The following is a 14,923-nucleotide window of genomic DNA, read 5'->3' on the forward strand; positions in this document are numbered from 1 at the left end:
GGACAATTTTGTAGTTAAGAAATTGCTGGATGTGTCTGGTAGACCGAAAAGAACTGTAATGGAGAAATCTCTGCTTCAGGAAGCCAAGATGGCACCAGAAGCAGGCCCAATGGCAGAGGGGATTTCAGAGGTCCTACAAAAGAGCTGACCAGAGCAGTATGTGCTGCAGTGAATGATAAGCTCTAGAAGTGTTATAATTAGTGAGGTTTGGGTGGACCCTTGGACACGGTGGCAGTTGACTACGCCCACGGGGGGAAGTCCCGTGAGGGGCCACAGATCAGGCTCAGCTTAGGATACACAAACACAGAGATTGATCTTTTATTAGACAATGAGATGAAGCCACCAGAGGTGGCAGTAGTGAGCAGCAGAAGTATCCCGGCGGGGGTAGTGTCCCTCAGGCGCTGGAACAGCAACTCCGCCGGTAGCAGTGCTGTAGTGGAAAGAACTGAGAATAATGAGTACAGTGGAATATGCACAAAGCCCCAGTATGGAGAACCTCAGGATAGGGAGAGCAGGCCCTCAAGGAGCAAGTACCTGATCCCTGAGAGCTGAGAGGCTTGAAGGTAATGTACTCACACAGCGGTTCCACGTAGGAGATGGCACTAGGGCTGGAACGGAGGTAGGCCCTTGAGGAGCGAGTACCTGGTTCCAGGGAACAGCTCTGAGGTGAAGATGGTAGTATTCACTGGTGTTGAAGATAGCAAATCCTTCCAGGCAGAAGAGAAGGTAGGAGTAGGCAGTGAGTCAGGGTACATGGGCCCTCGAGGAGCGAGTACCGGTTTCCTGATAGCGACCTGAAAAGCAAGTGAGGCCCCCCGAGGAGCGGGTACCCTGTTAGCGTTAAGAGTCCAATGGAAATTGGAGAGGCAGAGTAGCTGGGTACGGAGAGCGAATCCCATCTGTAAGATTCCCCTTACTAACTCAAAGGCTAGCAAATATCGTAGGCTTTAAATATCCGGGCAGTGTGACGTCATCACAGGGGGACACACCTGAGGTTCGTGCCAAGTAGGAAATAAGAGTGAGGGCCGCGCGGCGCGTGCGCCCTAAGGTACCAGGAGAGCATGGCGGGAGGCAGCGCCCAAGCCGGTCCGGGGACACCGGAGAGGACGGCAGGCAGACGCCCATCCATAACGAGAGGAGATGCAAAGAAAGAAAGGTAGGCGGCGTGAAGCCGTCGGGAAGGGACGGTTGCAACAAGAAGTTACAGTCACTGTACTGGAAAAAATAGTAGAAACAACTCTAAAGATCAAAATCCAGAGCATATAGAAAGAAATGTTTTAATGGAACAGAGTCAACATGGATTTACCCAAGGGAAGTCTTGCCTCACAACTCTGCTTCATTTTTTTTGAAGGGTTTAATAAACATGTGGATAAAGGTGAGCCAGTAGATGAAGTATATTTGGATTCTCAGAAGGCGTTTGACAAAGCCCCTCATGAGAGGCTTCTAAGGAAACTAAAAAGTCATGGGATAGGAGGCAGTGTCCTTTCATGGATTACAAACTGGTTGAAAGACAGAAAACAGAGAGTAGGATTAAATGATAAATGTTCTCAGTGGAAAAGGGTAAACAGTGGAGTGCCTCAAGGATCTTCACTTGGACCTGTGCTTTTCAATATATTTATAAATGATCTGGAAAGGAATACGAAGAGTGAGGTAATCAGATTTGCAGGTGATACAAAATTATTCAGAGTAGCTAAACCACAAGCAGATTGTGATAAATTGTAGGAGGACCTTGCGTGACTGGAAGACTGGGCATCCAAATGGCAGATGAAATTTAATGTGGACAAGTGCAAGGTAATGCATATAGGGAAAAATAGCCCATGCTGTAGTTACACGATGTTAGGTTCCATATTAGAGCTACCACGCAGGAAAAAGATCTAAGCCTCATAGTGGATAATACATTGAAATAGTCAGCTCAGTGTGCTGCAGCAGTCAAAAAAGCAAACAGAATGTTAAGAATTATTAGGAAGGGAATGGTGAATAAAACGGAAAATGTCATAATGCCTCTGTATTGCTCCATGGTGAGACTGCAACTTGAGTGCTGTGTACAATTCTTGTCGCCGCATCTCAAAAAAGATATAGTTGCACTGGAGAAGGGCGACCAAAATGATAAAGGGGATGGAACAGCTCCTGTATGAGGAAAGGCTAAAGAGGTTAAGGTTGTTCAGCTTGGAGAAGAGATGGCTGAGGGCAGATATGATAGAGGTCTTTAAAATCATGAGAGGTGTAGAACAGGTAAATGTGAATCAGTTATTTACTCTTTTGAATAATGAAGGACCAGGGGGCACTCCATGAAGCTAGGAAATAGCACATTTAAAACTAATTGGAGAAAATTATTTTTCACTCAACACCAATTAAGCTCTGGAATTTGTTGCCAGAGGATGTTGTTAGTGCAGTTAGTGTTGCTGGGTTTAAAATAGGTTTGGATAAGTTCTTGGAGGAGAAGTCCATTAACTGCTATTAATCAAGCTGACTTAGGGAATAACCACTGCTATTACTAGCATTGGTAGCATGGGATCTACTTAGTGTTTGGGTACTTGCCAGGTACTTGTAGCCTGGATTGGCCACTGTTGGAAACAAGATGCTGGGCTGACCTAGTATGGCAATTTCTATGTTCTTATCTTTGGATGAGCTCCATGAAAACTGGAGAATCACAACTCGGTTATCATTGCTATTGATCAAAAATTTGCTCTATATGATGAGCGACTGGATTCTATGGACACCATTGTCTCACAATTAGAGCAGAAAAACCGTGTGCTAGAAGACAAACTAGACAATTTGGAGAATTGTAGCAGAAGAAATAACATAAGAATACTGTGCTTATTGGAAAGTCTGCAGGGCAAGGTTTTAATCCGTTGGTGGGAAGTAGGTTGCCGGAAGCCTTGGGTGTCAGCCTGCAAGAACGCACAATTTTGGTGGAAAGTGCACATCGCTTGGGTCCCCTTACCACCACTACAAATAAGCCTTTGTAGTGGTGGTAAGTAAAATGCCTTAATTTCACTGATAAAATGAAGATTTTGAAAGCTTATATTAAATCAGAGGCTTTGAAATATGCTAACAGGTTTCTAATCTTTTCTGATTTTTCTGCATCGCAAAAAGAGCTATTACCATACTATATTCAGCTTCACCAGAAGAGAATTAAATTCTCGCTTCAGTTTCCTGCCCATTTGAATGTTTTCCACAATGGTGAAACTTGTCTGCTAATAAGAAAGAGATTAGTGTTTTTTACGGACACACTTTAGTCTTTGCTGTGGACTTTTACAAATTGGTCTGGATATATATTACTGGATGGCACAGTGCTGTTGTGTCCTTTTTTTGACTCACGGTATTTGTGACTGTGATTGGATTTTGATCGTGAGTTTAGCCAAAAGTGATTTTTTGTCAGTAACTGCAGTTTGGGTTGGACAGTTTATCTGGCATCTTCCTGTTTCTACATTGTGAATACTTTTGAGGTCCCGTTTCTATGTTGCTGATTCCTGGAGTCCTTTAATCATGTTTGGGGAGAACATGTGTGACTCTGAAGAGAAGAGCTTTGAAAAAGTAATGATTCCCATTCGTTTTTTGGGGGATTTTGGACTTTGAAATGCACATAAATATGGGATGAGTTGGTAATCTGGTTTTCTTTCATTTTCATGTTTGCCTTTCTGAGATGTATCTCACTATTTTGCTGCAGAGGGGGGATTTAGACTGGGGAATCCTCTCTTCTTATACACTATTTTATGCAGCAATATTCCTTCATATATTTTTTAGTTTTATATGGCTTTGTTCTTTAAATATTGATGGATTGTATTCCCCATTAAAGAGAAAAAATGATTGGAATTTTGCAGGCAAAAAGTCAATGTTGTTCTTCAAAAGACACATCTGAATGATATGAAAATTGCACAGGGAATGAGTGGGTCAATTTTTTTTCCACTTTCACCACTAGACAAAGAGGAGTTGCCATTCTTTTTCACAAGAACACTCCCTTTTTGCTTGAATGCCAATACATGGATGTTAATGGTAGATATTGTTGTTGTGTTGGGCTCTTCTTTATGGGGAAAAGTATTATTTGCTAGTATCTATGTCTCAGTTAGTATTCACACTTTTCTTTTATCATTCTGGTGGCCAAACTGTCTTTGTGGGAGGGTTATTTGATGATGTTGGTGGGGCGAGTGGGGATTTCAATGTTACTGATAATCCTTTAGTGGACTACAAACCATCTAAGACCCCTAGGAAGAATCAAGCTGATATTGGAATAGGTTTTTGGTGTCAGGAATTAACCATGCTTGAATCCAGGCATATCAAACATTTGGAAGACTGTGTGTTTACTTATTATTTTTCTCTTCACAATGTTTATTCACTTTTGGATTATATTGCAGTGGTCAACCCATGGATGCTCTCTCATGATCCTTTGAAATATTTGATATGCAGGAACAACTCCATCAACATTATTGATCTTGTAAAAATCCTGGCTTAGAAATGGGGTACCTGTAATGTTTGGAAGGCAGTGCGACGGTCTCGCTGAGGCTGCAATGGGCAGCTCAGGGATACCCTTACTGTTCCCTCTAGGTGGGCATGTGCAATTCCAGAACCCCCCAGGAAGATAGTAGCTCTCAAGTGGCTTAGGGAAAAGGTTCTTCACTGGGCACATGACTCCTGCCTAGTAGGCCATCCTGGTACCATGAAAATTTTGGAACTATTATTTTGTCACTATTGCCTCTTATGGCATAAGATGTTGATCGATATATGGAATCCTGCCTTAATTGCACAGTCTTCAAGCTATGTCATGTTCGCTCTTGGGGATTGTTACAGCAGTTGTCAAGTCCCGAGAAACCATATTCCTACATAGCCTTGGATTTCATCACTGATCTCCCACTCTGATGGCTGCACGTTAATCTGGGTTGTAGTAGACTGGTTCTCAAAAATGGTATACTTTGTGCCTCTCACTGGGTTAACCTTCTGCTCCAGGATTGCCTGTCTTTTCTTTCTGCATATATTCCATTCTCCAAGATTTACCTGAACATGTGCTCTTGGATGGCGGAGTCCAATTTACTGTCAAGCTCTGGGGGAATCTTTGCTGGAAGCTCAAGGTTACCTCAGACTTCTCCTCTGCTTACTATCTGCAGACTAATGGCCAGACATAGTGGACAAATCAGATTCTTAAAAGCTTTTTAAGAGCATACATAAATGATCAGCAAGATGACTGGGCTGCCCTACTGCCCTGGGCAGTGTTCTGCCACAACAACCATGCTGGTGAATCTGTGGACTCCTTGCCTTTCTATATAGTCTCTTGCAGACATCCGCAAACCCCTCTTCCAGTTTCTTTGACAGTTCCGTGTTCCAAGGCTAATATAGTAGCCCAAGATCTTGGGGAACTTTGGCAAAAGACTTGTCAATACCTTGTCCTGGCCCCAGAAAAATACAAGATACAGGCCAACATGAGATGCTGTCTGGCGCCAGAGTTTAAACTGGGCGACAAGGTGTGGCTTAATGCTCAAAATCTCTGAAGATCCCCTTCTATGAAGCTCTCCCAACGATTCATCGGATCCTTTCCAGTCATCCGCCATGGAGGACCGGGTCAGCTATTAACTTCGACTGCTTCCCTTTCTAAAAGTTCATAATACTTTCCATTTCTCTTTACTGAAACCAGTGCTCTTTCCTGGATGTTTCACTTCATACCTAAACCTACCAAGGTAGTTTTGGAAGTGGACCCTGAATATGAAATGCAGTCCCATCCTGAACTCCAGGCGCATCAGAGGAAAATTTCAGTATCTCATCTCATGGAAAGGATTTGGCTCCGAGGAGAACACCTGGGAACCAGCTTTAAAATGTCAAAGACCACTGTCGCACTGCAGAATTCTATCAACTCTTTCTCGATAAGCCTAAGCCTGAAGGCATTGGGAGGGGGCTTAGAAGGTGGGTACTGTAACGTTTGGAAGGCAGTGGGACATCCCGCTGAGGCTGCAATGGGCAGCTCAGGGATACCTTCACTGTTCCCTCTAGGTTGGAGCGTGCCTCACACAGTTGTAAAGGCCCTGTGGCGGGAAGAGGATTGTGGTGCCCAGTGATGATGTCAGCATGACAGGGTATTTAAATCCCCTGCCATGCTCCCAGCCGGTGCCTCCACAACAAGTTGTCCTGCTGTGCCTAGCAGCTCCAGTCCTGCTCCTTTATTTTTTTTTTTTATTTACCAGGTTTTCTAGACCATCGTTTAGTAAAAACTTTCACAACGGTTTACATGATTAAGAAAATAAATACATCTTTGAATATAAAATAAATTTAAGAATACATAAAGTGCAATAAAACAAGTTTCACAATAAAACAATTAAAATCAAAGATAATATATAAATAAAACAGCATAAGAAGATAAAATTAATAAAATGCAAACGTGCTATAAGCTCTCTTAAACAACCAGGTTTTCAGATTTCTTTTAAAAACTCTAAAATCCGATTGCATTCTTAGTTCAGGTGGCATTTCGTTCCAATGTTTTGGGCCTGCTAGTGAAATTGCTCTGTCTCGTACTAATGTTAGTCTAGGCGTGTTAACAGAAGGTATAGTCAGAAGGCCTTTATTTGCTGATCTGAGGTTTCTTTGTGGGGTGTATAATCGTATCGTGGCTTTCATCCAGTCATTATGGTCGCCAAAAATTATTTTATGTAGAGTACATAACGTTTTAAAAAGGATGCGCTAATCAATTGGTAGCCAAAGTAGAGCCATCAAGAATGGTGTTATATGCTCATTTTTCTTTTTTCCCATTAGTATTCTTGCAGCCACTTTTTGTAAAAGTTGTAATGGCCTAATTGTTGATGCTGGTAGGCCCAAGAAGAGGGTGTTGCAGTTGTCAGTGCTTGCAAAGATTAATGCCTGCATTATTGTTCTGAAATCATTTTGTCTCTTGGTGTTCCGGTAGTGCTCCTCATTTGACTGTGTTCCAGTCTTACCCTCTGTCCATTCTCTTGTCCTGCCTCTCTCCTTGCCTGTCCTTTCCCTCTCTAATTGCCTTGGATCTTGATCTCTGCGTTGGATTCTGTTGCTGCCTGATCTCCACCTGCCCCGATTTCTGCTTTGGATTCCAACGTTGCCTGATCTCTGCCTGCCCAAACCTCTGCTTTGGATTCTCATTCTGCATGATTTCTGCCTGCCCCAATCTTGGCCTGATTACTAACACTGTCTGATGGCTCTCTACGGCATCCTCGCCTAAGTCCTGTTGGCCTCAGAACCCAAAGGCTCAACATGTGGGGAAGAGGTTAGTACAGTCTAGTTCCTGTCCATCTCTGAGCAAGTCTGCCTACTGTTGGCGGGGGCCCAGCTGGTTTGCTAACTGGGTAGCGCCAATGCCACCACAGCTTAAGGGTTCACAATCTGTGACAGCTGAGTTATGGAATACAAATTTGGGAATAGCTTTAACAGATCTACATATTTCTCAAGCTTTTGTGGCAACCTATAAATATATTTCTCCGCCAATATGAGAGAAGTACAATTTAAAATGATTCGTTGAATTTCTCTCACTAGAATAAGGGTGGCTAAAATGCATTGTGGATCTCTGATTTTTGCAGGAACTGTAACTTCATTAGACATACTGTGACATATGTTCACAGTGTTACAAATTGAACTCATACTGGAGGCAAATTCAGACATATTTTGAACTGCATTACTAACTGATCTTGTAAGATCATATATTTAGTCCTTTTTGACAGAGATCAGTTTTTGTCTAATAGGAGAAGGAGATTTCTCATTGTTTCTCTCTTCTTGGCAAAAAAAAAAACTAGTTCTTTTGTTTTGGGAGAGTGGCGTTACCTACCTTCTGGCTTTGGAAGGACCACATGAAATAAACTGTGCAATTGGAATTGTTGAGAATGTGTGAGATACAACCATCTAGGTCTCAGTAATCTCAAGTGAAATATTTTCAGTTTTGGCTTAAAGTCAAAATTAATAATTAAGTAACTTACTCTTTCTTTTCCTGCTTTTCAAAATATTATTGCCCCCAATTTGCTCAGTTTGTTTGACTATAGATTTTCCTTTTGAGTGAGTGGTTGTATAAGTGAAAGTAGGATGCATATGTGGGGTGAATTTGACCCTCTGATCAAAGACATCGAAAAGATGGGAAAGAAAGGAGAAATGTTGCTTGTTGAAGATTTTAATCTGCCAGAAGTAGACTGGAGTATCCCCTTCTGTGGAATCTACGAGAAGTAGAGAGATAGTGGATGCCCTCAAAGGGGTTATGCTCAAACAAATGGTAATGGATCCCATGAGGGACAGTGTAATCCTGGACCTAGCGCTCACAAATGGGGATAATGTTTATAATGTCCAGACATGTGCCCACCTGAGTACAAGTGATCATCACGGTATTGTTTGATATTACGAATAAGATACAAAGTCGTCACACAAAGACCAGAGTTTTGAATTTCAACTATATGGACTTTGACAAAATGGGGATGTACCTGCAGGAAGAACTAGAAGGCTGGGAGAAAATGGGCAAGGTGGAACAGTGGGCTAAACTAAAAGGAACTATTACAAAGGCAACAAATCTATAAGTAAAAAAAGTAAACAAAAGTTCAAGGAAAAAGAAACCAATTAGGTTCTCAAAGGAGGTGGCTGCAAAAATAAAGGCAAAACGATTGGCATTCAAGAAATATAAAGGATCCCAAAAAGGGGAACACAGGGAACAATACCTGGTGAAGATGAGGTAGATGAAGAAAGAAATCAGAAAAGCAAAAGGTCAAGCGGAAGAAAGGATTACCCAAGAGATAGAGAGGTGACAAAACATTCTTCAGATATATAAGAGAAAGAAATGGCACAGTGGTATAGTGAAATTGAAAGATGATTAGGAGAAATGTGCCGAGACAAACAAGGAAATGGCAGAAATATTAAACTACTTCAGTTCTATGTTCACTAAAGATGACCCTGGAGAAGGACATTGCTGATTGACAGACCTTAGAAGAGAACGGGCTAGACACAACTCCTTTTACAGAAGAGTATGTGTGGGAAGAGCTAGGAAAACTGAATGTGGATAGGTCCATGGGGCCTGATGAGGTCCAACCCAGATACTACGAGAACTCAGAGATGTCCTGGGGGGATCCGCTAAATGACCTGTTCAATATATCCCTGGAAATGGGAGTGATGCCACGAGATTGGAGAAGAGTGGTTGTAATCCCACTTCGTAGCAGAGAGGAGGCTGGAAACTACAGGCCAGTTAGCCTCACTTCGGTGGTCAGAATATTAATGGAGACGCTGTTGAAAGAAAGGATATTGAACTATCTACGATCGGTAAGTTGCTGGACCTAAGGCAGCATGGATTCACCAGATGAAGGTCCTACCAGACAAATCGATTGATGTTTTTGATTGGATGACTAGATAATTGGATCGAGGAAGAGCACTCTATGTCATCTATTTGGATTTCCACAAAGCTTTTGATACCGTTCCACATAGGAGGTTTGTGAACAAAATGTGAAGCTTCGGAGCAAATGCCAAGGTGGTGGAGCGGATTACAAACTGGTTGTAATGGTAAATGGAACCTACTCTGAAGAGAGAGCCTTGTTAAGTGGAGTGCCACAGGGATCAGTATTGGGACTGGTTCTGTTCAATATCTTTGTGAGCGATATTACAGAAGGGATAGAAGGTAAAGTTTGTCTATTTGCGGGTGAAACCAAGATCTGCAACAGAGTGGATATGCCTGAAGGAGTAGAGAATGAAAAGTGATTTACGAAGGCCTGAAGAGTGGTTGAACATTTACATAGAAACATAGAAATGACGGCAGAAGACCAAACGGCCCATCAAGTCTGCCCAGCAAGCTACGCACTTTATCCATTTTTTTTCCCTTTTTCTCTCTCCCACCTGTTACTATTGGCTTCCAGTACCCTTCAGCCCTAATTCCCCTCCACCCAATTTAGAGAGCAGCTCTGTATCTGCATCCAAGTGACATCCAGCTCAATTAGGGGTAGCAACCACTGTAACAAGCAGGCCACCCCCTTGCCCCATACTCTTACCCACCCCTGTTTTTATTTTTTGTTTTGTTTTATTTTTTTTTTGGAAATAGCAGCCCTCCATCCTTCCGCTCCGTGAAGGTGGAACACCAACTACTGGCCACTGCCATCCCGCTCCGTGAATGCCTCTGTGGCTACTGCCGCTCCGTGCAGTGTTTGAATGCCGCTGTGGCTACTGCCGCTCCGTGCAGTGTTTGAATGCCGCTATGGCTACTGCCGCTCCGTGCAGTGTTTGAATGCCTCCACTTTATTCACGCTGGGAGTCAATGCCAAGAAGTACAGAGTCATGCATTTGGGATGCAGTAATCCAGAAGTGTTGTATGAGATGGGGGGGGGGGGGGGGGGAGAGAAGGCTGATGTGCACAGACCAAGAGCAGGATCTTGGGGTGATAGTTTCTGGCGATCTGATGATGGCAATGCAATGTGACAAGGCGATAGCTAAAGCAGAAGAATGCAGGGTTGCATACAGATAGGAATAACCAGTAACAAAATGGGGACCTTGTACTGGTCCTTGGTGAGGCCTCAGCTGGAGTACTGTGTTCAGGTCTGGAGCCCTTATCACAAAAGGGACAGAGGATGGAGGTGGTCTAGAGAAGGGCTACCAAAATGGTGTGGGGTATCAGAAACCCTACGAGGAAAGACTGAAGGATACGAATACCCTGGAAGAGAGGAGGCACAGGGGCGATATGATACAGACCTTCAGATATCTAAATGGTTTTAATGATGTGCAGACATCAAACCTTTTCTGTTGGAAAGAAATCAGTAGAACTAGGGGTCACAAAATGAAACTCCAAGGAGGACACCTCTGAATCAACATCAGAAAATATTTTTTCATGGAGAGGGTAGTGGATGCCTAGAATGCCCTTCCAGAGGTGGTGTTGAAAACCACAACTGTGAAAGAATTCAAAAGGGCATGGGATAAAAACTGTGGATCCCTAAAGGCTAAAAGATGGAAATGAAGCGTGCATAGATTTACTTGATGGTGCGGTGGTTATTACCCTTAACCAAGAAGCCTTGATACTGTTGATGCAACTCCATCATTGCTCTCTGATTCAACGGAAGGGGGGAAAGGGGAACTGTATTCATTCAGTAACTGATGACCCCAACTTTTATGATCTGGGGAAACAAGTATGGGAGTAACTTGCTGATGCTGCGGTTACTACCTTTAACCAATAAGACTGATACTTTGATGCAACTCAAACATTGCTGCTCTGTGCTTCAACAGCACGGCATAACTGGGAATTGGATTCAACAGCAATCAACGCAGGCTAGTGTGGGAAACAGATAAGCATGGAGGTAATGGGGAATTGGATTCAAACAGCAACCAACGAGGGCCCTGACTTTTATGATCTGGGAAACAGATAAGCAGGGGGTAACTTATGCGGCACAGTAGATACTACAAGCTTACTGGGCAGAGTGGATTGACCATTTGGTCCTTTTCTGCTGTCATTTCTATGTTTCTATCTTTGAACATGTTTAGATGTGTTCATGCTTTTTATATCTGATGACTTAATAAAAAGAGCATTAAAAAAAGCTATTCATAATAGTATTTTGAAAATGAAAATTGAGAGTCAAAGGATAATTTTTTCTACTTATCATTCCTAGTGCTACTAGACATATGCAGTGCTTTACAAACAAGAAGCAGTCCTGCTCTGTGAAGTTTACAATCTAGACCAGGGGTGGGCAAGTCCGGTCCTCGAGGGCTGCAAACCAGTCGGGTTTTCAGGATACCCCTAATGAATATGCATGAAATAGATTTGCATACAACTGAGGTAGTGTGTATGCAGGTCTCTCTCATGCATATTCATTAAGGATATCCTGAAAACCCGACTGGTTTGCAGCCCTCGAGGACCGGAATTGCCCACCCCTGATCTAGACAGACAAGACACATGAGACTTCGGAATGTTTATTTACTCTTCAAAACCTGGTTAAAATCAGCAAGATAAGGATCTGGAAGAACCTGGGTTTAGGATTTTAAAGCAATTTCAAAACGGCAACATTTTAGGCAAAAATTTTTATTTTATTTTATTTATTTAAAAACTCTTCTATACCGTCGTTAAGTTGGAGAACCATCACAACGGTTTACATATAGACACAATAACAACTATGAGTGGTATAGATTACAACTTGAGTATGTGCAGACATAGTTCGGTAACAATATAGTGCAATAAGCTAAAAGTTTAAGTGAGGTAATCAATTTGGTATGACAGTTTCTCAACGGTATAAAATTAACATTACTATGAGTTTGTTCGGTGCGTCCAACTTAATCAATTGTTTTTCTCCTTCACTTTGTCTTTATCGAAGGCTTGTTTATAGAGCCAGGTTTTCAGATTAGATTTAAAGATTTTCAGATTTCTCTGGAGCCTTAATTCGAGAGGCATGGTGTTCCATATTACGGGGCCAGCCAGTGATAGTGCTCTTTCCCTAACTTGAGTGAGCCGTGCTGTTTTGACTGAGGGGACAGTTAGTAGGGCCTTATTTGCAGATCTTAGGTTTCTGTGAAGGACGTGTACGCGCAGAGCTGTGTTAAGCCAGTCGGCTTTTTCCTCATGTATTAGCTTATGGATTATACATAGAACTTTGTATTGTATTCTTTGTTCTATTGGGAGACAATGTAGTTTGGCGAGTGTTCCAGTTATGTGGTCTCTTCTTTTTTTGCCGGTTAAAATTCTTGCAGCGGAGTTTTGTAGAATTTGCAACAGCCTAAGAGTAGATTGAGGTAGCCCTAGTAATAGCGCATTACAATAGTCTGTGCTTGCGAATATCAGTGCCTGTAGGATTGTGCGAAAGTTGTTTAGTGTTAAGAGGGGTTTCAGTCTTCTAAGAGTCATTAGTTTACCATATCCTTCTTTTATTTTCTGAGAGATGTGCTGTTTCATGCATAGCTCAGGGTCCACTATAACCCCAAGATTCCGTACTTTTCTTGCTCGTTCCACGTCTTGCATATTTTTTTATTTTGATTGTAGTTTGTGTTGGGTGAGTGTTTTTTCGTTCGAAGTGTAAGTATTCAGTTTTGTCTATGTTTATTACTAATTCCATCTGATTTAGGAGCTGTTTTATTATTTCAAGGTACATGTTGGCTAGTTGCATTGTTTCCTCGATGGAGTTAACTATGGGTAACAGTAGTTGGATATCGTCTGCATATAGGTAATGTGTGATTCCTAGTCCTGCTAGAAGATGAAGATTGGCAGTAGGTAAATGTTGAAGAGTGTTGCGGACAGGGCTGATCCTTGTGGGACACTTGTTGTTAGTTTAATTTTGTCTGAAAGTGAATTTTTTATTTGTGCTTGGAAGTATCTGTTGCTTAGATATGATTCAAATCAGTTTAAAGTTTTGCTAATGAGTCCAATTTCTTTCAGTCGAGTGATTAGTATTTTGTGATTTACAGTGTCAAAGGCTGCGGAGAGATCTAATAGAACCAGAATGTAATGTGTTCCTGTGTCAAATCCTCTTAGGATAGTATCAGATAGGGCTAGTAGTAGAGTTTCTGTACTATAATGTTTGCGGAATCCATGTTGGGCTGGGTATAATATGTTGTTAAGTTCAAGGTGGTTTGACAATTGTTTTTGTACTGTTTTTTCAATGAGCTTGGCAATAAAAGGTAGGTTGGAGACAGGTCTATAGTTGTTCAGATTAAGGGGGTCAAGGTTCTTTTTCTTAATGATAGGTTTGATTATAGCTCCTTTCAATGGATCCGGCATTACTCCTTCATTTAGTGATAAGTTGATGATGTTTGAAAGTGTTGGTGCAACAGTACTGGCAAGTTTTTTTTTAATTCTGTAATAGGTATGGTATCGATTATGTGGGTAGCTGGGTTCATTTGATTTATCATTTTTTCAACTTCGTGTTGTGATATCTCCTCAAATTCTGACCATTTATTGATTTCTCTCGTGGGCATCTTAATTTCTTGTTTTGTTGCATTGGGGATTTTTGTTTTTAGGTTCACAGAAGAGACGGTTGAATCATATGTAGTAGTGGATGAGGAGCTAATGTAGTGAAGAGACGAGGCATTACATGGTTGTAATGACATTGGAGAAACATAAATCATGCAGTAGAATTCTGAATAGACTGAAATGGTTCAGTGGGAATCCTGTAAGGGGCACATTTCTATAGTCTTAGCGAAAGAATGAGAAAGTAGATAAGATTTTGGTAGTTTGTTCAGAAAAAAGTATGAATTTTGATGAATTCATAGAAATAAATGTTTTAGTACTGCTTTAGATGTATGAAGAGAAGGAGAGAGAGATAAGTAAAATTATGTGTTATCCACAGAAACAGAATAAGGGGAAAAGTGCATTTGGGAAGAAAGAGAAAAGTTCTGTCTTGGTCATATTAAATTTAAGATGTGACAGACTATCTAAACAGATAAATGGTTGAGAATTTGTACTGGATTCCCAGTGAAAATTTCTGATATAGAGGGGAAGAACTGGGCATTATCAGCATAAAGATGGTACTAAAATCTGAGAGAGGATATCAAACCACCAAAGGAATGAATGTAAACAGAAAAGATAAATCTTCCACAAAACTCTAAACATACGGTACATTGAGCGTTCAGAATGAGTCACTTTTGGGAAGTGAAACAAATTTTGGAAAAACATCTTTGCTATGCAGTCAATTCAATACTGCTGTTGAAAGACTTTGAGAGGGATCATAGGAAATGTCAAATGATTACCTCTTGTATCTGGATTTATCCATGATGTTGCACAATGAATTCTCAAGGGACATCCATTGAAAACTTTTGAAAAGCAAGCACCCATCTGCAAGAGAGAGAAGTAAATAAAAAATAAAAGAAGAATAAAATGGGGCCTTTTTCTAGTGATGGGAAATTTTAATGGGCTTGAATGTTCAACATCACATGTTATATCAACCTCCATATGTGTCATTTATACAATTTTCTACTGGAAGGCACTACCCTCTTTAGTCATATGGAATCAGCTTAAAATGAGAGATTATCTTTTAGGATCCTA

At 41.4% G+C, this 14,923-nt stretch overlaps 1 protein-coding gene across 3 annotated transcripts in view; it reads right to left on the reverse strand.

The window, feature by feature from the left end:
• MAP4K3 (mitogen-activated protein kinase kinase kinase kinase 3) overlaps positions 1-14,923 on the reverse strand; it is a 1,052,401-nt gene that overhangs the window by 159,930 nt on the left and 877,548 nt on the right. For all 3 annotated transcript variants that reach the window (XM_029594354.1, XM_029594353.1, XM_029594355.1), the window contains one exon: positions 14,629-14,713. In XM_029594354.1, the coding sequence (XP_029450214.1) occupies positions 14,629-14,713 (85 nt within the window). The remainder of the gene's footprint in view (positions 1-14,628; positions 14,714-14,923) is intronic.

This window comes from Rhinatrema bivittatum, chromosome 3 (genome assembly GCF_901001135.1).
Source record: "Rhinatrema bivittatum chromosome 3, aRhiBiv1.1, whole genome shotgun sequence".
Taxonomy (NCBI): domain Eukaryota; kingdom Metazoa; phylum Chordata; class Amphibia; order Gymnophiona; family Rhinatrematidae; genus Rhinatrema; species Rhinatrema bivittatum.